The 23,743-nt window shown below is 42.0% G+C and overlaps 1 protein-coding gene across 1 annotated transcript; it reads left to right on the top strand.

Moving 5' to 3' along the window:
• Window positions 1-1,664: 1,664 nt before the first annotated feature.
• On the top strand, window positions 1,665-23,743 carry TIGAR (TP53 induced glycolysis regulatory phosphatase). The gene is made up of 6 exons (XM_037514522.2): window positions 1,665-1,746; window positions 8,380-8,417; window positions 11,634-11,755; window positions 14,022-14,099; window positions 17,360-17,470; window positions 18,869-23,743. Exons 1-6 carry the CDS (start codon window positions 1,715-1,717, stop codon window positions 19,298-19,300), a joined length of 813 nt encoding a protein of 270 aa, XP_037370419.1. The 5' UTR covers window positions 1,665-1,714; the 3' UTR covers window positions 19,301-23,743.

The raw sequence follows: 23,743 nt of genomic DNA, 5'->3' as shown, positions 1-23,743 counted from the left end.
CTCTTTCATGTATCTCCTCTAAGTCTCCCAAGCCCCTAATGCAAGTCCAAAGCCTAGAAGCAAGCAAGCTCTTCTCCATGTCTTTCCCCAGCCCACCTGCCTTCCTTGCTCTATAGCTTCACCTGGCTGCTCAGCGCCACCCATTTGGGGTAGGAAACAGGATAACTCTCCTAACAAACTTACCAACCTAAAGCTAATATAACTAAGCTTTGCCTGTGTCAATGCCAGATGGTCTTAGCCCATTTTACCTATCATGTATTTGAGGGCTTCAGAGTTTGACTAAGTCCCCAAAGGCTGTTAAATTATTTACCAGAGGCCATTTAAAAATGCCAGAAGGGCCTCCCTGGTGGCGCAAGGGGTTAAGCACCACACTATGAAGCAATCCACAGCCTCTGTACCACGAGTTTGATCCCCCAGGTGGCCAGGGAGCAACCCACATGGCGCGGCAGACCTCTTCTGTCACTGCTGCTCCCCTCAGCAGTGTATTTCAGTCAGTCTGCCTGTTCTGCTCCCCACTCTGTCTCTGGTGACTCCTCTCACCCCTGCCCCCACATCTCTGGCCTGTACCCCAGCTCTTGTATGCATAAATAAATCTTTAAAAAACAATAGGGGCCTCCCCGGTGGGGTGCAGCGGGTTGAGCCCTGCACTATGAAGCTGTCTGCAGCCTCTGCAGCACCAGTTCGGTTCCCGGCCGGCCAGGGAGAAACCCACACGACGTGGCAGACCTCTCCTGCCTCGCTCCTTGCTCCCCTCAGCAGTGTCTTCGGTCCATCTGCCTGCTTTGCTCCCCACTCTCTCTGGTGAATTCTCTCACCCTCCGGCGCCTCTGAACTGTACCCCCCTTCTTGTATACATAAATCTTTAAAAAATAATAATAAAAATAAATAAATAAAAATGCGGGAAGACTACTCAGGATTTTTGCAAAGTGGGAGAGAGATGATCTTCAACTCCAAATAAAACAGGGACCCAAGGAGATGTAGAGCCGGGGGGAGGGAGAGGGAGCGGGTGGAAAACTACTAGGTGGAACTTAGGTATGAAGCGCAGGAAGGCAGGCTGACTAGCGGGCCAGGGAACCTCCATGAACTGGCTTAGCAGGATTCTTTAGCAAAATCGGGCTCAGTAAGTCAAGGACGGGGCCTAGCCTGGAAAACGGCTCCGGGAGGGAGCGGGTCAAGGTGCAGCCAAGGACTGCAGACCGGTGGGTCCCAGCAGGCAGCCCCAGTGTGTGACGTTCACCAGCCAGCCTCCTACGACGCGCTCTGGCGGGCGCTGCACACCCTCCTGGCAGCCTTCCAGCCTCAAATCAGATCAGCCCCAAATCCAAGCCCCGGCTCGCTTATCTACCCCCGTGCGCAGGATGTGAGCCTGCCCGGGCAGGAATCGCCTCCACGGCGGGGCTCAGGGCGGGGCGCACGCACCTGCCGCGCGCCAATCACAGCCCCGCGCGCGGGGGCGCAAGCGCCACGGTCCTGGGCGGGGCCTCGCCCCTGGCCAATCTCCTGCGACCTGTCTGCCTCCCGGCGTCCTGATTGGCTTTCCTGGGAGGACGTCAAGGCCGGCTGGGCCTATAGCAGCGGGGCCGGCTAAGCCGCGGGGATGGGCGGAAGTGGGGTGGGCGAGGCGAGCCCGCAGTGCGGAGGGCCGGGCGCCGCGGGTGCCGGCGACGCGAGCGGAGCTGCGGCCTGGCTGCCCTCCGGCCCGGCGCCAGGGAGCATGGTGCGCTTCGCCCTGACGGTCATCCGCCAGTGAGTATTGCTGTCGCGGGGTTTTCTCCCTTTCTCTGCTTGGAGTGGGTTTGGGGTGCGCGAAGGGACCTTTGACCTGTCACTCCGCTCGCCCCGTCCGGCGCACCCCCGGGGCGGCGGGCCCGGATGCGGCTATTTTCCAAGTGCTTGCGTCCGCGCTGTCTCCTCTCCACCCCTCCTCCCCGCGCGCTGCAGCCGGGGAGGCAGGTCTGAAATAGCATCAGTCCGGCGTTGCAGCCGAGAGTGAGGTCTGGGGGGGCACATGATCCTGGTTCCCGGCGACCTGGTGCAGAGCCAGAGCTGAAGAAGGACAGTCTCGCCTCCGGACTGCTCTGTGCATCCATTTCGCCTCCCAGACAGGTTCCAAAGAGGGTGCAGCCTCATCCCAAGCTGCTGTTTTGGATGTCGGCTGCTGCTTCCCCCTCGTTACCCCCTCATTTGCAGGACAGTCAGCCCCCCCCCGTCCCCCCCATGCCTGTATCTGAGATTTATTTCTTCCTCCAGAGATTACATACCCGGGAGAGAAAAGAGGCCCCCGCTCTCGTCTCAGCTGATCACATCACCCCAACACATATTTTTATCATAATGTTTGGAGCTAAATGCTGACAAGACTTTAGATCTCTTGTCTCGTTCCCTTTCAACATTGGTTTGCCGAGTGTTAATGGGAAGTGAAATGCAGAACGGTGAGGTGCACAGATTTTTTTTGAAGCAAGATAGACCTAGGTTAGAATCAGGCTCCAGCTGGGAGCCTCGTAACTTGGGTTTCAATTAACTGACTTAAATCTTTCCCATCTCGGTTTCCCGAGATGTAAGATGAGGAGGATAACGCTATGACCTACCTGACCAGGTTAGAGTGAGAATTAAATGGGAACGAGGTAAAGGTTCTAGTAACATAAGGGAAGGTAAGACATATATCTGAGAATTCTGCAGCTTCTGTTTCCTCAAGGACACTAATACAAATACAGGTAATCCTCAGTAAGTTTCCGGGTCAGCATTTTGAATAGGTACTTTGTGCTAGTGGACTGGGTTGTACAGATAAATAAGACACCATTTTTGTCTTAATGGAATTCACAAGAAATACTCATATTATCTAGCCTCGTCAAGCTGACTTGAGCTGCTATTTTTACTGTCTTTCTTCCTTCATAGGAAAGTAATCTTGGCAATCATCTGAAGTTGAGTTCCTATTTCTTCTCCCCTTCTCCATTTTATAGAAAGTTTTATGACTTCCTTATAGTCTAGAACTAATCAGTAGCAGAACAGGAACTGTGGCATCCTGGTTGCCCTTTCTTCCATTGATAACTCACTCACCTTCTGGGTGCCTTCACTCAGACAGCTTGGTGTTTGACATGCAGCTGATTCTCAGAAGTTGTAGGAAATCTGGGTTAAACCACCTCTTTTGAAATATAAGGTGATCCTTATGTAGACTCTTCTTCCAAATAGTTACATGATGAATGTGAATTTTGTCCTTCCTTCTTATAAAGAGCTTGATTTCTTAATTGATTCCTCATAGAAATCCTAGAAGGAATTTATTATGTGCTAGGCATCGTTCTAATTAAATTCTAACCATCCAGGGAGGGAAGGACTCCTTCCCAGTTTGCAGGGGAGGAAATTGAGACACAGAGGGCTGGTGACTTGCTTAAAACCACATGGCAAGTTGAGGGTGGGGGCGGATTTGAGCCAAAGCAACTATTCTCTCAACTGAAACGCTCTCCTCTTCCCGTTTTTTTTTTTTTTTTTTTTTGCAGTCTTTTTTTTTTTTTTAGATTTATTTTTTATTTATTTATTTATACAAGCACTGGGTACAGTCAGAAGCGCGAGAGGGTGAGAGAATTCACCAGAGCCAGAGAGGGGAGCAGAGCAGGCAGAAGGACCGAAGTACACTGCTGAGGGGAGCGGTGGGCGGCAGGAGAGGTCTGCGCGCCATGTGGGACCCTCCTCCGGTGGCTGGGGAGCAGCCGGGGATCGAACCGGCGCCGCGGAGGCTTCGGGCAGCTTCGCAACCCAGCGCTCAACCGCTACGCCACCAGGGAGGCCCCTCTTCCCGTTTTCTTTCTTTAAAACCTAGTTAAATATCACCAGCCATTTTAGAGGCTAATTTTAATTTCTCTTACAGTTTATAAGAATTGTTCGTTCTGTTCTGTTGTATTCATAGGAAAGTGGAGCAGAAGTGTTGAAATAAATGATAGAGTTACGGTTAGCTCTTGTCCTCTTGAACCATCCTTTTACCCCTCCAGAGTTGTCAAAGCTAGAAATTGGTGAACCTTTCAGGAACAGAAATTATTTCAAATTGAATTGAGACTAATCACCATAGTTAACTATAATGATTCTTATTGGAATCAGCAAGATCGGCTCCGTTAGTGGAATGAAAATGGGGCACATGTGTTTTCTGTTACTTGATTGCGTCTAACTCTTGAGATAGTCACATGTTTTGATGGCATGATCAGTTTTTATTTTTTAAAGATTTGGGTACTTTTATGGAATAGTGCATTTTCAGATACTGCAAGAAAACTTTTATAAACAATTTCTTTATGTTCAAACAAATCCTGTACTGTTGCTATGTGTATATTTTTCTTCACATTTGGAAGTAAAACCACCAGTGTGTATCATTTTTGGAATAGAATGTGCAAAATTTCAAACTTCAAGGCATCTGATATTATTAAACTAACTTCTCATGATTTTAAAGCACAGCATTGTTGAAAACTCCAACCTGTGTAGGCTGGTGCTTCTATCAGGAGATCTTGAAGGCCCTAGCTCCCTTGTAATGTTATCTGTAGGTGTTTGACTGACTGCACACCAGTCAGTCATCTGCAGTCAGTCATCTGCAAAACCATCCCATTTCACTTCCATTTTTGCCAACCTCTTAAAACATTTTTTAATCGACTTTTGGTGACTTAAATATGATGAATTAGTGAAGTTATCGATAACAAAACATAATTGCTGTCTTCCTCTGTTGGCAGTTAATATTTTGTTGAAAGGCAGTCATTGTTCTGGTCATTCATAAAGCAAACAATAGAAATATTAGGTCATCTGTAAACTTTTATAAAGATAGGTGTAACCGTCAAGTGACATTTGTTTTCTGGAAATGAGGCTGATCACTTCGGAGAGCCCCTGCAACTAGGATTAATTGATATATAAACAAAAATACATCATGAGTTGGGCCTCTTACATTTTTTCCATCTCCAGCCATCTACTAGCCCTTGAAATCTTCTACATTTCAAGTAACTTAATTGGTGTAGAGGAATTAGGATAAAGCTGTATTCATTAAATATTAGGTGAGGCTTTATATTTCCATGTACACTAAACCATATCTATTTTGAAAACTTGCCCCAAATTTTCCATAATTTGTCAACTATTTGTCTGTTGGATTTGAATGCCTTAAAAGGAAATGATTGGGAAATGAAGCTTTCTATGTGATTTGTAAAGAAATGCCATGGACTTTAAACCAAAATTAGCAAAATAAAATACCTTTTCAAGCGAACAGCAATATGATAATCTACAAAATGAACGATGCGTGTTTGCAGAGCCTGTACAAGACAGGTCATAAGACTTGGCATAAGCATTTGGATTTTTGCAGAGTCGGGTGTTCTGTTTTGGAAATGGATCCTACTGCAGATTTTGCAAATGAGTGGTGTTATTCCTGACTCCCTTAAAGTATATATTCCTCTGACCTTTCAGCTCTCTCCACTCTGCTGCTATCACAAGCCAAACTTTGGCTAAGGAAAGTAGATTAATCGTAAAACTATTTTAGCCACCTATTTTTCTTTCCCACTCCTCAAACAGACTTTAAACAGTTGCGTCAAGGATTTATACAAACTTCTTGATAAAGCTGATAAAAGCTATAAAACTAAATATTTATGAAAGTTTTTGGAAAAATATTCTGTTTCTAGATTCTTACTCTAACATTTACAAAGTGATTTGAAGGCAAAAATGCCCTATAGGAAACCAGTGATCGTTACTAATACAATGTCTGTAGCAGTTTCTTCTGAGTTAGAGCTAAATGGAATTCTTCACTTTATTATAGCTATTTTTGTCTCCATTTACTGAAAATGGTTAGATGTTGGGGCGGTACCCTTATAAAGTGACTTAAGTACTGGATTCCATTTTTATAGGATGACATTTTGATATCTTTGATTCTTAATCTTTTATCAAACCAACTGTTGGGATGGAATGAAAATCCTGAGCTAATCTTTTCAGCAAACATACACAAAGTAATCACGTTTGCTGAATTTGTATAAAAGACCTGGACTGACAAAATTATCACATTTCTCCTCATCCTGGAAATCTATAAATGACCCAGAGAGTTTATAATCCACATAAAATAGGCAAAACCGTTGAGGTTCAAAATAATTATGGGATTGAAGGAGGGAGAGTTTCTGAATTTTGCTGGAAACTGAATTGGCTATAAAGCCACTGTCTAAAGAGGATGTTACTCATATTTAAACGGCAGTTCCCTTTTTTTCTTGGTCTCAACAAGATTATGAGTCTAAGATAGGAAGTGAACTAAATTAGGGAAACCACTTTCTGCTTAGAAATGACAGTTTCCCCGATATTGCCTTGGATGCTTTACCCCTCCAAATGCTCGAGGTTAAAAACTTCTTTTACATCCATTTCATATGATTTTGGAGCATGAGAAATATTTTGTAAATATTAATAAAAATAATATTGGAAAATTAGTGGTAAATAGTTCTGTGTAATTTCATTCATTTGTTGTGATACCTCTGCATGTGGAGAAGTCAGAACAAGTCCCCTTAATCTTCTGTTCACCTCACCCCCGGGTGACAAGAGTTCTTAGTGTTTTTGTGTACCCTTCCAGTGTCTGTGCAGATCCAAATGTTTATTCTTTACTCTCCACCTTTCTAAAGTTAGCGTTCTTTTTATATCACCTCTGAGTGTCTAATTCGGTGGGGTGGGGCCTGAGAATTTGCATTTCCAATTTTCCAGACAGTGCCAATGGTACTGGTCCAGGGGCCACACTTTGAGAACCACTGCCCTAGAGAATCTGATGCACTCTGTACAAACATAGTGGTAGCAGCATAGCCCCAAAGTGGAAACAGCCTTCCAAATATCAACACTAGGCCATATAAGTATGTTGTGGTAAAGTCCTAAGTGTGAATATTATACAGTAATGAGAGCCACATTCAATCACTTTGTTGTATCTCACAATGTTGACCCAAAGAAGCAACACACAGAAGAGTACATACATTAACATGCAATTCGTTATAAAGTTCAATAGCAGCCAAGCGAATCTGTACTCTGCAAGGGGAGTGGGGAAGCTTTTGAAGAATGGCAAGCAAATGATTATGAAAGGACCAGGTAGTGGATCCCCTGGGCTGGGCGGGGGTCGGGGGGTTAGGGGGAGGCAGGAGGGGGATCCTGTCATTGGAAAGGGACTGAGTCTGGGAGACTGGCAGTGATTTGTCACTTTGGATGGTGTTACCCAGGTGCTGGTATTATAGTAATGTTTTTTATATTGTTTCACAACTTTTAAAGCATTAAAAAATTAAAAATACAGTAAGTTCAATCATTGGCTTTTATACAGATCTTCCAAAAATGACTTACAACTATTGAGTGCTTACAAAAACTAAACAGAATTCTCAACACTTAACCTATATTGGGCTTTGATAGCCTGATAGATGGAGGTGAAGTGACTTGAAAAGATTTTGTCTCATTCACACGGCAGGGTATACATGTGGCCTTAGACATTTGATTTCAAAGATGGAAATAACTGATCTGAAGAAACCTGTTTGCTTTGACCCACCATTCCCAGTTCTGTCCACTTAGAACAAACCAATTGTCTTGGAGGGCAATGCCCTGCCATCCCCACACCCCAGTCTTTGCATCTCCAGACACTCACACTGTACTTAGCACATCGAAAGAACTCAAAAGAACTTCAACAGAAATCTCCTTGGCGATGACTTATTTTGGGTCTACTGTGTCATCAATTTTGTCTCGGTTCACCCACCCACCCCAGCCTCCATGGACAATTATTTTGTGCCAAAGTTTCTACTCCTGTCAATCTTCTGGTTGCTTCAAAATTGGTTTGCTTTTTTTAATTCTTAAAAATATAGTTAGTACCCAAACCTCAGTTCTTTAGCTTGGTCTGCAAGACAGTTCTCAACAGGACAAAATGGAAGAGCTTGAGAAAAATCTAGGAACAGAGAGATGGTGGGGATTGGAAGACTTGCCTGATTCTTTCCCATGTTGTTTAGAGTCCTTGTTCCTTGCTCATGTGGTCTGACCACAGGCGGATGGACTTGCATGTTTTGGTCCTGCTGCCTATGGAAGTAGTTTGATCAATGTATTTATTTTATCAAGATTATTCAGCAAAAATCAAAGGTATGCTTTTAATAGAATTTTTCCCACCTGCAATTCACTTAAGATTGGTTTTTGATCTATACATTTTAATTTGAGGCAGTTTGAAATGCTTAGTTCTTCGGTTGTATACATCGAGCATAGACGATTGAAAATATTAGTTTAGAGTAACTTGGGGTTGTACAGGCTAGATTATGAAGTATGTAACAAAGCTCATATGCTGTTTTTTGTGAATATCATTACCTTTGGTTGCTGATTTTTCTCTCATCTCAGAAATAACAATTTGGTAATAAAGATTCTCCCTCCCCTTCTCTGTTTTAGTGGCGAAACAAGACTTAACAAGGAGAAAATAATTCAAGGTTGGTATACTCTTTTGTTTTGGTTCTCTCTTTTAGTGTTAATGCGATATGTGTTAATCAGATTTGGTGGGGCGGGGTCGCCTGGGGGCAGTTCTGTATTATGAGTTGGGATTACAGAATTAAAGCATCACAGTCACAGAAATAGGATCCCAGCAGAAGGTAATCAGGAGGAATAAGTCTCTTAAATGAAATGGATGTAGAGAACAGCACCCTAATTGTTCATTGGTAGTGTCAAAATTGCCCAGTCAGCTGATTAAATAGTTATATTGGGGGTAGTTGTCTTAAAATATAACTGCCAGGATATAAAATGATTTCATATTAGGAAACATGAGTTTACTGGCTGGTGTTAATGTTCTCTTTCTGCTGCCATAGTTATATTATTTTTAGCAGTAACAAAGAAGGGGTTTGAAAAGAGGACTGCTGTTCTCACGTGGGATTGTTGCTTTATTCTGAACAAGTTCTTCCTCCCTGGCTCTGTTAATTTGGACTCGGATCTTTTAATCTCCCTGAGAACCAGCTAGTCTGGCTTTGAAAGAACATCTTGGGGGGACTTTCAGCTAGACATGCTCTTTCTGGGCTGTGATTGTAAGAGCATTTGGTTTGATTTGTTTGGTGAGGGACATCTGGGCTTTGCAGAGTTTGATTTCATAGTCCCTCTTCTAGAAACCAGTCTGGTAGTTACTGGAACCTTTGTTTTCCTTTGGACTTCTAACCCTAACCACTCTGTCCTCTGGTGCTGCTTATTTGTTTCGTATCCTTAGAGCTGAGCATGAGTAAATTTTTTGTGTTCAGCAGGCTCTTTGTCCTTAATTTTGTTAAGTCAGATGCATAATTCTTTTAAGTTACAGCCTCTTTTTAAAAAAGAAGTATTGACATCTATTTTAAAAATAGCATTTTTCTTGCACATCTACAGTTTTAATATGTAGTCATTTCATAAGTGTGTAGCATCAGTATCTTAAATTTCCATTGTGATTTCTTTATTCATCAGTGAGGTATTCAGAACTGTTTTTAAAATTTCCAGAAGATGGGGCTTTTGGGCTTTCTGTATTCTTCATCTTCAGTGATTGAATTATGTGATTGCTTGTGTTCTGAGAGTGTGGTGGTGTTTTTTTTTTTTTTTTTGATAATACGTCTTTGAAATTTGATAACATGCTCAGTTTTTTGTTAATGTACCATTGTCTGCTTGAGAAAGATCTCTGTGCCCTAATAGTTGGGTTTTGAGGTATCTATCAAAGAATCAACATTCTTGAGTTTGGTATTCAAATCGCTTACACTTCGCCAATTTTGTAAATTTACCTGCAGGACCTATACTATCCATATTTGAGTGAACTAAGTTCACTTTCCCACTTTGATGGTAAAGTTATCTTTCAGTGCCTGACATGGGTGATTGGTGATTTGCAGCGATCCTCACAATCACTACTAAGACTTTGGTCATACAGTCCTGCCTTTCTTATAGTGGTGTTTGGGGTTGGGGTTTGCCTGGCATGTATTTTCTTTTCATCCTTTTCCTTTGAACCTTTCTTTTTTCCTTTAAAGATTTATTTATTTATGCCTACAAGAGCTGGGGTTCAGGCCAGAGGTGTGGAGGCAGTGAAAGGATTCACCAGAGACAGAGTGGACAACAGAACAGGCAGATCGATCGAAATACACTGCTGAGAGGAGCAGCGGGCGAGGCAGGAGAGGTCTGCTGCGCCATGTGGGTTGCTTCCTGGCCGGGGATCGAACTTATACTGCAGTGGCTGCGGATAGCTTCAGAGGTTGTGTCTTAATCCTTTGAGCCACCTGGGAGACCCTGAACCTTTCTTTCTACAGATGCCCTAAGGGCTACCTTGATTCTGTCTTTTAGTACAATCTGTCTTTTAATTAACAGTTACCTTTCAATTATTGCCATTTATGCCATTAGTTCCTAATAAGATTAGCATCTCCTCAGAAAATACAGAGAACTTACATTGCTGCTGTCTAATATCTCAGTCTTATCCTTTTTTGAACCCTGTGATGTAGGCATTATTATTTAGCTTGTTTAAATTTACATACATATTAGCAGTTTCTCACCTCATCATTGTTCTTGCATCTCAGACCTACATTCCTGAAGTACTTTCCTTGAAAGCGTGCCTAATGAAGATCAGTTGATGGTAATAGTTGTAATTATTTCTAATCTAGAGAGCTCTGTGTTACTCTAGCCAACCGCTTTCAGTATAAGTCATTCTGGAGTGACAGCTCTCTAAGCACTTGGAAGAGAATATTCTGCTGATTTCTAGCTTTCAAGTCTTTGCTCAGCCAGATGGCATTCCATGGCAGGTAATCTATCTCTGGAACTAGTACTAAAATCTCCTGTTTGCTTTTGGCGTTCTACAGTTTCCCTTAATATTTTTAGGAGGGATTTTTAAAAAATTTATCCTGCTTGGCCTATATTGTGTTGCTTTTAGCTCTCATTTCAGTCTTGTTTCTGGAAAATTCTCAACCATTATGTCGTCGTATTCCCTCTCCATTTTCTCTCTTCTTTCTGGTGTCCCAAAGAGGGGATGTATGTTAGGAATTCTCAGTCCTTCCTTCCAGTCTCTGACCTATCCGGGAGTGCTTCATCTCCTTGTCCCTGGGCTGCGTTCTGAGTGACAGTTTCAGCCCTGTCTTTGGGTTCATTAGGCCTCTCTCTCAATCCATCACGCACACACGCACACATGCACGCACGCGTGTACATACACTTAATTTGTAGGAAGGCCCTTCAGAGTGTCTAATCAGCCTACCTGGAAACAGAGGTTCCAGAGTGCCTTTAAAATGAAAAAGAAAGTAAAAGAAAGGAAAGAGGGGAGAAGCAATAGCGATACAGAAGAAAGGACTTTTAAGGTGATGATCTTACCAGCCAAACATAGCACCTCAGTTGAGAACACAAGAGCCCAGCCAGCACTCCTAAAACACAGCTCATGAGGAGGTGGACAGACATGACAGATGGGAAAGCGTAAGACAGTTGAATTCTCACATGGTCTAGTTCCCATCAGGCAAGCATTCTTAAGGGACACACATTTGGATTTGGGTACCGGAGCCTGTATGGATGTGACTTAATTTTGTATACTCTTGGTTCTCTGAAAACTTACATGGAAAAATAGCCAAGGAGATCTTTTAATAAAATATAGATAAATGCTGTTTTTGTTCTCTCACATCTGATTTAATTTGTATCCTTATATATTTTTTGAACGTTACTGTTACTTAATACCACAGGACAAGGAGTAGATGCACCTCTTTCAGAAACTGGATTTAAACAAGCAGCTGCGGCTGGTACTTTTCTTAAAAATGTGAAGTTCACCCATGTTTTCTCCAGTGATCTTACAAGAACAAAGCAGGTAAGTCTAGAGTCAGATTTTATGCCGATGAGCCAAAAGTTTCATCAGTTATATAGCCTTGAAAAATCTGCTGTCAGAGTCAGTAGGGGATTAAACACACGCACACGCACACACACACACACGTGTCAGTCCTTCCTTCCCTTGAGCAGAACTTCTTTTCTACTTTATTTTTCTGTGGTAATTTGTAATCATAATGGCTTGGGGGAAATGTCTTAACAAAACATCTTTAAAAAAGAAAAAAAGACAAGGTGTCATGAGAGAAAGCCAGCAGAAACACCAGACAGCAGGAGAATTTAACCCACAAAGACATCAGTATTATACTCTTGGTACAGTTTTTAAAATACTCAGCTTTGTTGCTATGAAGAAATAAATGATGTGTCTGAATCATCCTTAGGGAAGAGATGGCAGAAAAAATAAATCACCTCAGATTAAAAAAAAAAACAGATCAACTTCTAAAAGCTCAGTGGAAGGTGGGCTATGTAAAAAAATATAGAAATATAACAGGGTTGGAATTTAAGTCTCCTTCCCCCACCATTAACAACTAGAAAACTGGACAAAATTTGTGAAACAACTGTCCTCAGACATTGGCCTTCAGGCAGAGTGGGCCTGTAATCTCACAGTGAAGTGATCTTTAAGGGGCGATGGAATTCTTCTAGATCTTGATTTTGGGTACTGCTTAGATGGGTGTATACAATGATCAAAACTCAATGAACTGTAAACTTAAAATAGGTATATTTTGTTGTAAAATATACCTCCAAGTTGATTTAAAAATACGGGAACAACTTAAAAAAAAAAAAAACCCAAAAAACCCTGGTGGATGTACTGAATCATGGGTTAGACACAGCGGAAGTGATCCTTAACTTATAGGTAAAGCTAGTAACTTAAACGTGGCAGTGTGACAGATTAAAAACATGAGGATTTAAAAGATAAGAACATGATGAAAGGTCTGAAGGGGATAGCAGAGAGAATCGGAAAGAGGCAATATTCGAAGAGGTCATGGTTGACAATTTTACAGAATTGTTGAAAGTCGGTAAATGCTCACATCCAGGACATACAACAAATCCAAGTCAGGACAATTAAAAAGAAACCCACATCTACATTTATCATAGCCAAACTGCAGAACTCCAAAGAATAAGCAGGAAAAACATCATCCACTAAAGGCCGCCAGTAGACTGTCAGCAAGCTTGTCATAGCAGTGATGATTCCTTTACTGTATCGAGAGATAATAAGGATAGTGAGTTTTGTACTCAGCAAAACATTTTCTGGAGTGTAGATGAAGTGGAGACATTTTAGACAATCAGATTGTAAAGAAAATTTCAAATGATAATTGAAGAAGAAAACTAATTCCATAAGGAAGCTTTGAGCTTCAAAAAAGAATGGAGAACAAAGGAATTGGTGAATGGTGTAGGCGACTATAAATAAGTGTTGACAGTTTGTGAAACAGCAGTAATGATGATGTCTCCTGAGAAGAGTGTGAGGGATTAAAAAGTAAGGCTGATTATAGACAAATGTTTCCAGTTTTGCAAATACAGCATTTCATGATCAGAAATAACCGGCACTCAATGAGAGAAGGAAACATGAACAAAACTGAGCCAAAACCAAAAGGCAGCAGCCACACCACAGGAGTTCGCCACTAGTACAAGCCCTCAGACACAGAACTTGAACTCTGTCATGTGTGGGTAAAAGGCGACATTGAGTATTTCAGCAGAGAACTGGAAACTAGAAACAAGAACCAAATGCAAATTCTAAAACTGAAAAAGTAACTGAAATTGATTTGACGAGTGGGTTTAACAGCATTTTAGACCACACATGAATGGAGAATTAATGGACTAGAACAAGGGTTAAAATTAGCTGAATGGGAATTGATGAACTAGAATGTTTTCTGTAAAGAGCTAGATTGCAGATAATTACATTTTGTGGGTTCCATGGTCTCTGTCACAACCGGTCATGGCTGCTGGTGTGCTTGAAAGCCTCCACAGACAGTACGTCAATGACCATCTTAATAAAACTTTATTCACAAAAGCAAGCCATGGCTGGATTCAGCCTGCAGACTGGTTTGCTGACCACTGAACTAGAAGATGGGTCAGCAGGAAATGTCAGAACTGGGCCTGGGAGACAGGATAAGCAGCACAGAAGAGAAGTAACTTTTGCAAAGGGAAATTGTTTCTAGCCTTTCTTTATTTACAAAGATGGAATGTATTGTGTTGGCATTTTGGCAAGAATCATTATTTTTATGAGAACAGTAACAGTTGCCTTGATTTTGCAGACCATGCAGGGGATTTTGGAGAAGAGCAACTTTTGCAAAGATATGACAGTGACGTATGATTCTCGACTTCGAGAAAGGGTAAGTAACTTATATTGTCCTTTACCATAAGTTATTAATGAACCAATCCAGTTCATCACAAAGCTAGAAAGTAAATGCATTCCTACTAGAGATATGGAGACTGCTAACATGGTAAGATCTGTGTGAAAGTCACTGTTATGTACTCTTGACACAGACACGGTATCTTATTTATTAAAATCATATGAGAGAAGTATCTTAAATCATAAAAACACGATATAGAAGGTAAGCAAGAATTTAAAACGTACAGAAAAGTTTTTTTTTTTTTTTAGTCCAAAGAGTTTAAAGTAAAAGTGAAAAGTTCTTTCCTTAGTTTCTCAATTGTACTCCCTGACTTTAAGCACAGACTTTTGTGTACTCGTTTTATGTGCCAGAAATGAGTCTTCTGGAAGCTGAGGTTTAGTTAAAGCCATACAGCAATTTCAGATCTGAGGTTTGACCCCAGATCTCCTAGGGCAGAATTTGTGCTATGTGCTAAGATCGTGACCTTTAGCTGACAAATGTCCCTGCCAGCCCTATGATTCCTTCTATTCCTGGATGGAAATGTAGAATGACTTTGGGGATTTTTAAAGCCTTGCTTTTCATAGCTTGCACATGTTCTCTGTTACAGTTCAAAATATATGCTAGAGCTCCAGCATGAATACTCCTTAGGCAAAAAGCTCGCTCTTTGCCCAGGAATCAGTGCTCAGATGCTGTAAAGAAAAATAGTCTGAGCTGCAGGTAGCACTGCAAGATGGACCTCGTCTCAGTCTGTACTCTGAGTGGTTTCAGCCTCTCCTCTGATTTCCCAATAGACGTTTCTGACTTCTATCACCCACTTGCATATCAAAGTGCTTTCTGCTGTGTTCAGGCCAGGGGAGTGCTCTATTCACCCAGCTCCATGCTTACCCAATGGTTCAAACCATCTATCCCTGACCCCTCACTGCCTCCCACACTGCATGTCCAATCATTGTAAGGCTGTCATGTCATCAGTCATCAGCATCCTGCCATAAACGGTTCGTGCATCCTTCACTTTTTCCAAACCCAGTGCTGTCACAGTTCCCTATCATCTCACGCCAGAATGGGGATTCTTCTGCTTTGTGTCTTGCTCCTCCTTTTCCAGTCTAATCTCCACACTGCAACCAGAGTGATTTTTTTTTTTTTTTTAATTTGGCTGCTGTGCCACTGGATGAATCAGTTCACTTCTTTTTTTTGCCTTCAAAGGCTGTTTGAGCACTAACCTGCCTCTCAACGTGCTGTAGTGTGATCTCTGCCTCCTCCTACCTCCTCTTGCTTCCCTGTGCCCAGACTTAAAATTGGTGCACAGAGGTCAAGTCTACATGCAGGGACTGGTCTGGTGGAGCTTGGATTCTGCTGGAGGCATCTGGCCCTGGAGTCTGCTCTGGACCATCAGCCACATGCCTCTCACGAGTCTTCTCTGTGTTGCCCAGACACCAAGTCCTTTCCTCTCGGAGCTCCTATAGCTGTACTTCACTTTGCCACAGACCTGGCCAGCTTCCTCTCACCCTGAGGCTGGCTCCTCTGTGATTCCCAGTTACACGTCCCTGCTGTGGGTGTCGTCCCTGCTGTGGGTGTCGTGCGCCGCCCTCAGTCACAGGGCTTTGTCACTACCTCCTGGGGTTGTCTCCCTGCTGTGCGGCCATCTCAGCCCAGCTGGGAGCTTCCGGGGCTCCTGTTTTCTCCTCACTGCTCTGGCTTCATTGCCTAACGTATCTCAGCGTAGCATTTGGAATAATCACCAAATGTTTCCATTCTTGTAAAAGGAAAGCAAGTGATTTTTAATGTCCCTGTTTATAATAAAGGTTGCTCCAGGTGTGGTAGAGGGTGTAAGCACTCGGACTGGAGGACTAGGAAGAGCAGCGGCAAAGTGTGCATGCACTCATAAAAAAATTAACATTTAACTGTTAGACTTATATCTGACGGTGGTGCCGAAATCTCACAATCATCAATGCAAACCATGAAGGATGATTTATCTCTTTAAATATTTTATTGTACCAGTAACACAGTGTTGTAGGAAATTAAATGTAAGAACAGTTTGGAAAAAGCTGTTAAAAACAATTGAAATTTCTACCTTGCACACACAATGTAAACATTTTGGTATTTGTGCTCCTGATTTGTTTCGTGTTTGTCTGTTAGCCCATCTGTCCATGCATCCATCCATCCGATCATGGATTTTTGTAAATGTAATCCTGTATTATTTTGCAACCAGTTTGACTTGCTATGTTTTTCAGTGCTCATAAATGCACATCAGTAATATCACCTGTTTGATATTATACTGCATTATTCCAGTAACCAGACGGTGCATGACTTACTTAACCAAATTACTCCTGCAGGACATCTAGGTGGTGACTAAATTTTCCACAGATGCAGATAACATTAAAGTAAACATCTTTGTACTTAATTCTTTGTACGCTTACCTAATGCATTTCCTACAAATGAATCACTTAGTGTGTTCTTTTGATAGATAGATAGATAGATAGATAGATAGATAGATAGATAGATAGATAGATAGATAGATAAATTTCCTTCCAGAAAAGCTGTGCCAATTTTTGCTTCCGTGAATGATCCAGCAGGAATCCTCTCTTAACATTAACACTAGATGTTAGTCGTCTCTTCTAATTTAGTTAACTTGTGAAAGGTGTCGTCTTAATTTTCACATCTTGGGTTCCTAACGAGGTAGATTCCCATGTTTTTGGCCACTTGTTTCTTTGTAACTTGTGTATTCTTTCATAAGGCTCAGTCTGTATAAACCGAAAAAGCTAATTAGCTTTGCAGTCACATAGATCTGGGTTTGGATTTTGACTTTGCTAATTACTAGCTGTGAGAACACAGGCTAGTTGCTTGACCACTCTGAAGCTGAGCTTTCCCTTTCCTATGTATATAAGCATGGAGATGAAAGCCCCGTCCCAGGGGACTACTTTTAGCCCCCAGCGAGATGGTGCGTGCGGCTAAGCCGGCTGCTCTGGGCCTTGCACATCTTGGTCTCTGGCCCTGGAATCTGCACGTCCCTGTATTTGTCCAATGAAGCCCCACTGCTCCCTAGGTTAGCCCAAGTGAGTTACCCCATTCCACCCACTGGGACATGGTGTGCAACGCGAAGTGTCAATGGTATTTTATAGGAAGCCTAACCTTCCAGAGGAGCCATAACAACATGGAAGAGAGCTAGTCGACTTCCTGGGGCGGTGTTCTACATTTGCCATAAACATGGACTTAGATGTATTGTAAATTCATTTGAGGCACTTTTGTCTGTTGGACCATTACAGAAATACGGGGGTGCAGAAGGCAGGGCGCTAAGCGAGCTACGGGCAATGGCTAAAGCGGCCGGGGAGGAGTGCCCTTCGTTCACGCCACCCGGAGGAGAGACACTGGACCAGGTACGTAGGACTGGCAGGTAGCAGGGTGATACACCTGCCTGTGCCACCAGAGCTGAAATCGAACTCATTGTGTAAACTAGAAGTTTCTTAATTGTCACTAGTCAGTTTGAAAGTTCTTGGTTCATCAAACAATTGCACAGTAGCACTTTTTTCCTTTTTAAGTTTTTGTATCTTTACTGTGAAGTTGGCAGCCATTGCTGGAAAGGGATTTCAGGGACATGTTATCTGATGGTTGTGGTAAGAAATCTCTGGGAATATGAAGCAGTAGCTTGAGCAGTGGTTGCCCGTGAAGCAAGCCTAGTCCTGTTCGAGGAGAGTAAAAATATCCAAGAGGTGAAATAATTCAAGGTTCAGAATCTTCCGGCTTGCCTGCCTCTTGGGCTCTGTGAGTGGCAGGGTTAACCAGGCTCGTATTTCTGGGAGTATTCTGCTTTTGAATGATATAACTGATGATTTCCTACCTCTACCTCCATCCTTTATGTTCATAACTTTCCTGTAAAGATTTTCTGTTCATTGACTTACAGGAAGGTTTGGTTGTTGTGCTAATTGAACCAAAGTGCCACATACTCTTTGCTGGTTAACATTATTTTTTTTTTATTAAAGATTAATTTATTTATGCATACAAGAATGGGGGTACAGGCCAGAGGTGAGGGCGGTAAGGGGATTCACCAGAGACAGAGTGGGGAACAGAACAGGCAGATTGACTGAAATGCACTGCGGAGGGGAGCAGCCGGTGAGACAGGAGAGGTCTGCATCCCCGTGTGGGTTTCTCCCTGGCTGGCCGGGGATCGAACTCATGCTGCAGAGGCTGTGGATTGCTTCATAGTGTGGTGCCTAACCCCTTGCGCCACCAGGGAGGCCCTACTTTTTTTTTTTTTTTTTTTCAAAAAAATATTTATTTATTTATGCATACAAGAACTGGGGAACAGGCCAGAGGTGTGGGGGCGGGGTGAGAGGATTCACCGGAGACAGAGTGGGAAACAAAACAAGCAGATTGACTAAAATACACTGCTGAGGGGAGCAGCAGGAGAGTCAGGAGAGGTCTGCTGCACCATGTGGGTTTCTCCCTGGCCAGGGATTGAACTCATGCTGCAGTGGCTGCTGTTAGCTTCATAGGTTGCATCTTAACCCCTTGCGCCACCAGGGAGGCCCTAACGTTATTTGTTAAATGAGCTTTTGTTGACTTGATTAGACGTAGTGCTTTGAAGTCAGGCGTGCTCCAGTATGTTTCCAGAGACCAATATTGTCTATGGAACTACTGGTTGAATGAACAGGACTACAGATTGAGTTTTATCTGCTTAGGTAGTGCTTCTGTTGACACACTAGGAAAATCCAAGCACTTAAGTTTGATGTTTAAATGTTCAGTCACTAATGCATCTCTTCTTTCTTTCCTTATAGGTGAAAATGCGTGGGAAAGACTTTTTTGAATTTCTTTGTCAATTGATCCTGAAAGAAGGTGATCAACAAGAGCAGTATTCCCAAGGAGCTCCAAGCAACTCTCTGGAAACTTCTCTGGCTGAGATATTCCCTTTAGGAAAAAACCATGCCTCCAAATTTAATTCAGACAGCGGTGCTCCAGGATTAGTAGCCAGTGTCTTAGTTGTGAGTCACGGCGCATACATGAGGAGCCTGTTTGATTATTTTCTGACTGACCTTAAGTGTTCTTTACCAGCAACACTGAGCAAATCTGAACTTATGTCAGTCAGTCCCAATACAGGGATTAATGTCTTTATCATAAACTTTGAGAAAGGAAAAGAAGTCAAGCTAACAATTCAGTGTATCTGTATGAACCTACTGGATCATCTAAATGGAGCAACTGAAACACACTAAAATTAAATCTACATCAAAATTAACAGTTTTGAGCCCTAGAGGGAGTGCCTTTAACTTTGGCTTTATTTATTTTGGTCCTCTGCTCGTGCAGATTTGGAAGCAGTTAAAGAACGTCTATTATAGCAGGTTATAAAACACAAATGGAGTCATAGCCACATAAAACACTAATGGAAAACCTATTGGAATTGAATTATTTTTATCTGAGTATAGTTGGCATTTTCCAGAGTAATTTTACCCCCCTGCTCAATTGCATCTCTAAATTATAAATGGATGAAAGAGCTCAGTATTACGACCTGGGGGGTTAATAACCTCCTTACTAGGTTTTCTTCCCTTTTTTTCAGTGTTCTAGCCTATTTTATTTGCTCTTGATAAGATTCTGGATGTTTTATGCTGTCTCATCCAGTGTTTGGGAGAAAGAACTAATTATAATTCCCACTGCATACTTATAGTGACATATATGTTATATTTTTAAAGTCCTTTCAATGAAAAATGCTTGCCTTCATAAGTTTACAAGTTATATAAAGCAAAGTGACACTAAAATGTTTAACATCAAAATCCACTGTTGGAATTTTTTGCTCAAGGGCTTGAAGTGTGGCTGAGTGCAGACTGTGATTGCAGCATGGTCTAGTAAAGACATTTATATAAAAAGCATAAAACAAGATGTCTGAGCAGGACAAGCTAAAGAGCACTGCTTGTCTAATCTGTAGGCTGAAGATGTAGTTTGAAGAAGACTAAAGAAAATGGTGAATAGTGTAGGACCCAGTAACCTCAGAATAAAAGAGGGAGCTTGGTCAAGAAGTCTGATCTTGTAAACCACAGCTGGTTTTGTGTGTGTGTGTATGTGTGTATGTGTGTGCGGGGTACAGATGATGTTGCTTCATATTCCCACCAGATGGCACTGGAGGAAAGGAATTGTGCTTAACAGTCTTGTACATAAGATCGACCCTTCAGGAATCTGCACTAGATGAAGAATGTGTTGTAAGTGTAGTTTACTTTTAGTCATCATGTTGATAAATACCATGTCTCAACTTTTAAGAAGATTATCACTTAAGTTGACCATTAAGGCTAAAATTGAGTGTTGACAAAATTTACTTTGAAGATCATTGAAACCATATCTAAAGCTCAGTATTGTGCTGACCTCAGTGTGTCCAACATTGCCAGCTTCCCACAGTGTGAACAGAACACGTGATCAGGCTCCAGAGAATACATGCTGCAAATAAACACTTGATAAAAGAATTGAAAAGACAATAAATATTCATGTTCCCACCTTCCATAACTAAAAACTTTACCTTAAAAAAAGAAATTCCTGTGCTCAGTTCTCACTGTCCTGTCTCCTGTTCCCTGCAGAGGCGGCTACCGGCCTGAGTTTGCATGCATCCACACTTCACGTTTTCACCTTGTTTCATAAGGAAATGGTATTGTTTGCATTACTTTTTTTAAATGTACATAAATATCATCAAGTTGTCTGTAACTTTATTATCTCAGTAGATCCTGGAGCTCCGTGTTGATAGGTACAAGTCAAATGACTGATAACCACTGCATCCTATTGAATAAATACAGCATGTTTTATTTGTTTATTCATATTTAATGTTTTCCTGTACAAAGAAGGCTCAGGAAGCAGCCTTTCATGTCTCTCCCTGTGCTGGGTCATAGAAAGTGTGCCTTTCCAGGATGACAGGCACCAGGTGGTTCTCCAGAATGGCCGCGCTGTCCTGTCCCACCAGCAGTGATCAGACATTTCTATTTTCCAGCATGAAGCTATCTGATGAGATTGCATTAATCCAACAAGTGAAAAATAGTATGTCGCTATTTCAGTGAGCTTTTTTTTCTGTTATTGCTAATGAGTCTGGGCGTTTTGGTTTTTTTTCATGTGTGTACGGAAATTAGAATTTTCTAACTGATAAATCACCATTCTCTATTCTTTGCCTGGCTCTCTGTTGGGCTCTTTGGCTTCTTCTTAGTGAATTACAGGAATACTATTGCAGATATCTTCAGGTTGACTTGTGCTTCAGATTTTTTTTCATAAAAGTATTTTTAAGTCAGACCAATATATCTTGTCCTTTATGTTTTTCTTTTCTTTCCCTGCTGTCTTTAAGAAGCTTTCTCTGTGCGGTCATATAATAATTGACTTTTTCTCCCTGACAGTTCTAGAGGAGTTTTGAATACTAATTCTTTAAATTATCTGGAATTTATTTTTGTATGGTATAAGGTCAGAATTAAATTTCTTTATTTCATGTGCTGAAACCGTTACTGCAGCTTCATTATTGGGAGTCTTCTTTCCCAGTCGATACGTGATTCTACTCTGTTCATACCCACATACACCCACCCACACTTGCTGGAGTCTGTCTCTGGACTGTGTTCTGGTTAGTGATCTGTATGTTTCCATGACAGTAGCACACTTAGATGCTGTAGCCTTGCAACCACATATCTTAATGTGATGAGTACGTCCCCTTGTTCATTTTTGTAGTTACATTAGCTATTTATGCACCTTTATTCCACATATATTTCAGAATCGGTTGGTCAATTTGCTGAAAAATCTGTTGCAAATCATTGCAGTTGCATGCATTTGTTTATCTAGTCATCTAGTAAATACTTTTTGTGCATGGCATGCACCTGCCAGGCTATTATTAGAACTATTAGAAGAACTGAATATATAGCAATGAACAAAAAATAGCTTTATCCCCATTCTTGTGGAGCCTGTATTCAGTCAGGGAAGACAGATAAATACATATGTCAAAGGGGGTCGGTGCTATTGAGAAAAGTGAAGCAGGACAGGGGATCCAGACTGGAAGAGGAATGCTGCTTTAGTTAGGGCAGACTGGGAAGAACTTAGAGTTATACCAAAATAATGAAAGACTCAGTGGCTGTGTAGATCCCTGAGACTAGAGCCACCCAGACGGGGAGTGGAGAGCTCGGGACCCTGAGGAGGCACCCTGCTTTGCATCTTTCACCCATGCAAGAGGTGCTGGGAGAACACAGGAGAGGACTGAGCCGAGAGCGTGGAAGCTGGAGGTGGTGGAGGAGCCTTGTGACTAACGCTATGACTGTGGGGTTATCTGTTGATGGTTAAAGTCTGATGGGGTTAGGCAGTAACACAGGAAAGGTTTGTTATTAAGAGAACTACTTTCAAGTTCTAAGCCTGGCTCTTGGTCATTTTGTGGGTGAGCAAGTCTCCATATCCCTGAGTCCTATGTCCTTACGTGATGTGCAGAATACATACAGTAATGTGTACGTGTGCTGATAGCCTTTTACCTTTGCTTTATCAAATCTGCAGTAAGGTTGTAAGAATTATACAAGGAACTCCAGTGCATCCTTCACCCAGATGTGTTCACTATCTGCTTACGTTTTGCCCCATCTGCTTTGTCATTTGTTCTTTCTCTTCCCACTCCTGTTCCCCTACCCCCTATTTGTCCCCCTTTCTTGTTTTCTCTCATTGTGTCTCCTACATATAGCCATAAAAGAACAAAAAAAAAAAAAACAGGAAATTTGCTATTAATACAATCTATTCTGAGCCTCCCTGGTGGCGCAAGGGGTTAAGATGCAACCTGTGAAGCTGTCCGCAGCCTCTGCAGCAGAAGTTCAATCCCCAGCCAGGGAGCTACCCACATGGCACAGCAGACCTCTCCTGTCTCGCCTGCTACTCCCCTCAGCAGTGTATTTCAGTCAGTCTGCCTGTTCTGCACTCTGTCTCTGGTGAATACTCTCACCCCCTGCACCTCTGGCCTACACCCCAGCTCTTGTATGCATAAATAAATCTTTAAAAAAAATAGAATCTATTCTAATCCACACAGCGTATTTACATGTGGTCAGTTACTCCATTGATGTTCCTTTTGGCTGACTTTCTTCTGAGTCCAGCATCCAATCCAGGAACCACATGTTACCCTTAGTTGTCACGCCACTTTTTTTCTCCACTAACCTGGAGTTGGGCCTTAGTCTGTCTTTGCTTTCTTGACTTTGTTAGCAAAAAGAGTCAGGTTCGTTGTTGGATTTTTCTCGTTAGATTCAGGTTATGCAGCCCAGAAGGGCAGTGCCCTTGGTGAGTCTTGTCAGGAAGTACGTGCTTTTATGCCCTCTCTCTCCACATGAAATTTCAGTTCATCTGGTTCCTTATGAACATTTTACCCACTCATTTAGTCTCTGTCGACTAGTTTTCTAACTATTTCTGTATTTATTGGTTGGTTTTGTACAGTAAAGAGGACATTTCTTTTTCTCCTACATACCACTTAAAATCACCTTTTGCTCCACATACCAGCATTCAATGATATCAGTCTTTAATTTGAGCAATTCTGGTGGGTATGCAATAGTATCTTACAGTGGTTTTAAGTTTTTATTTCCTTATTAACTAATGCTGGTGGGCCATTAGTTATAGTGGACCACATATTTATTGGGTGTGTATCTTCTTTTGCTAACTTTTAAGATTGTGTTTATTTTCTTATTTTTGAA

The sequence above is a fragment of the Talpa occidentalis genome, unplaced genomic scaffold (genome assembly GCF_014898055.3).
Source record: "Talpa occidentalis isolate TD23 unplaced genomic scaffold, MPIMG_talOcc4v2.1 talOcc4.16, whole genome shotgun sequence".
NCBI lineage: Eukaryota > Metazoa > Chordata > Mammalia > Eulipotyphla > Talpidae > Talpa > Talpa occidentalis.
This window is presented reverse-complemented; position numbering and strand designations above follow the sequence as displayed.

Coding starts and splice junctions, on each gene's coding strand:
- TIGAR (XM_037514522.2), top strand. CDS start 1,715: ATGGTGCGCTTCGCCCTGACGGTCATCCGCCA. Junction 8,418..11,633: donor CAAGGAGAAAATAATTCAAG/GTTGGTATACTC, acceptor TTAATACCACAG/GACAAGGAGTAGATGCACCT. Junction 17,471..18,868: donor GAGGAGAGACACTGGACCAG/GTACGTAGGACT, acceptor CTTTCCTTATAG/GTGAAAATGCGTGGGAAAGA.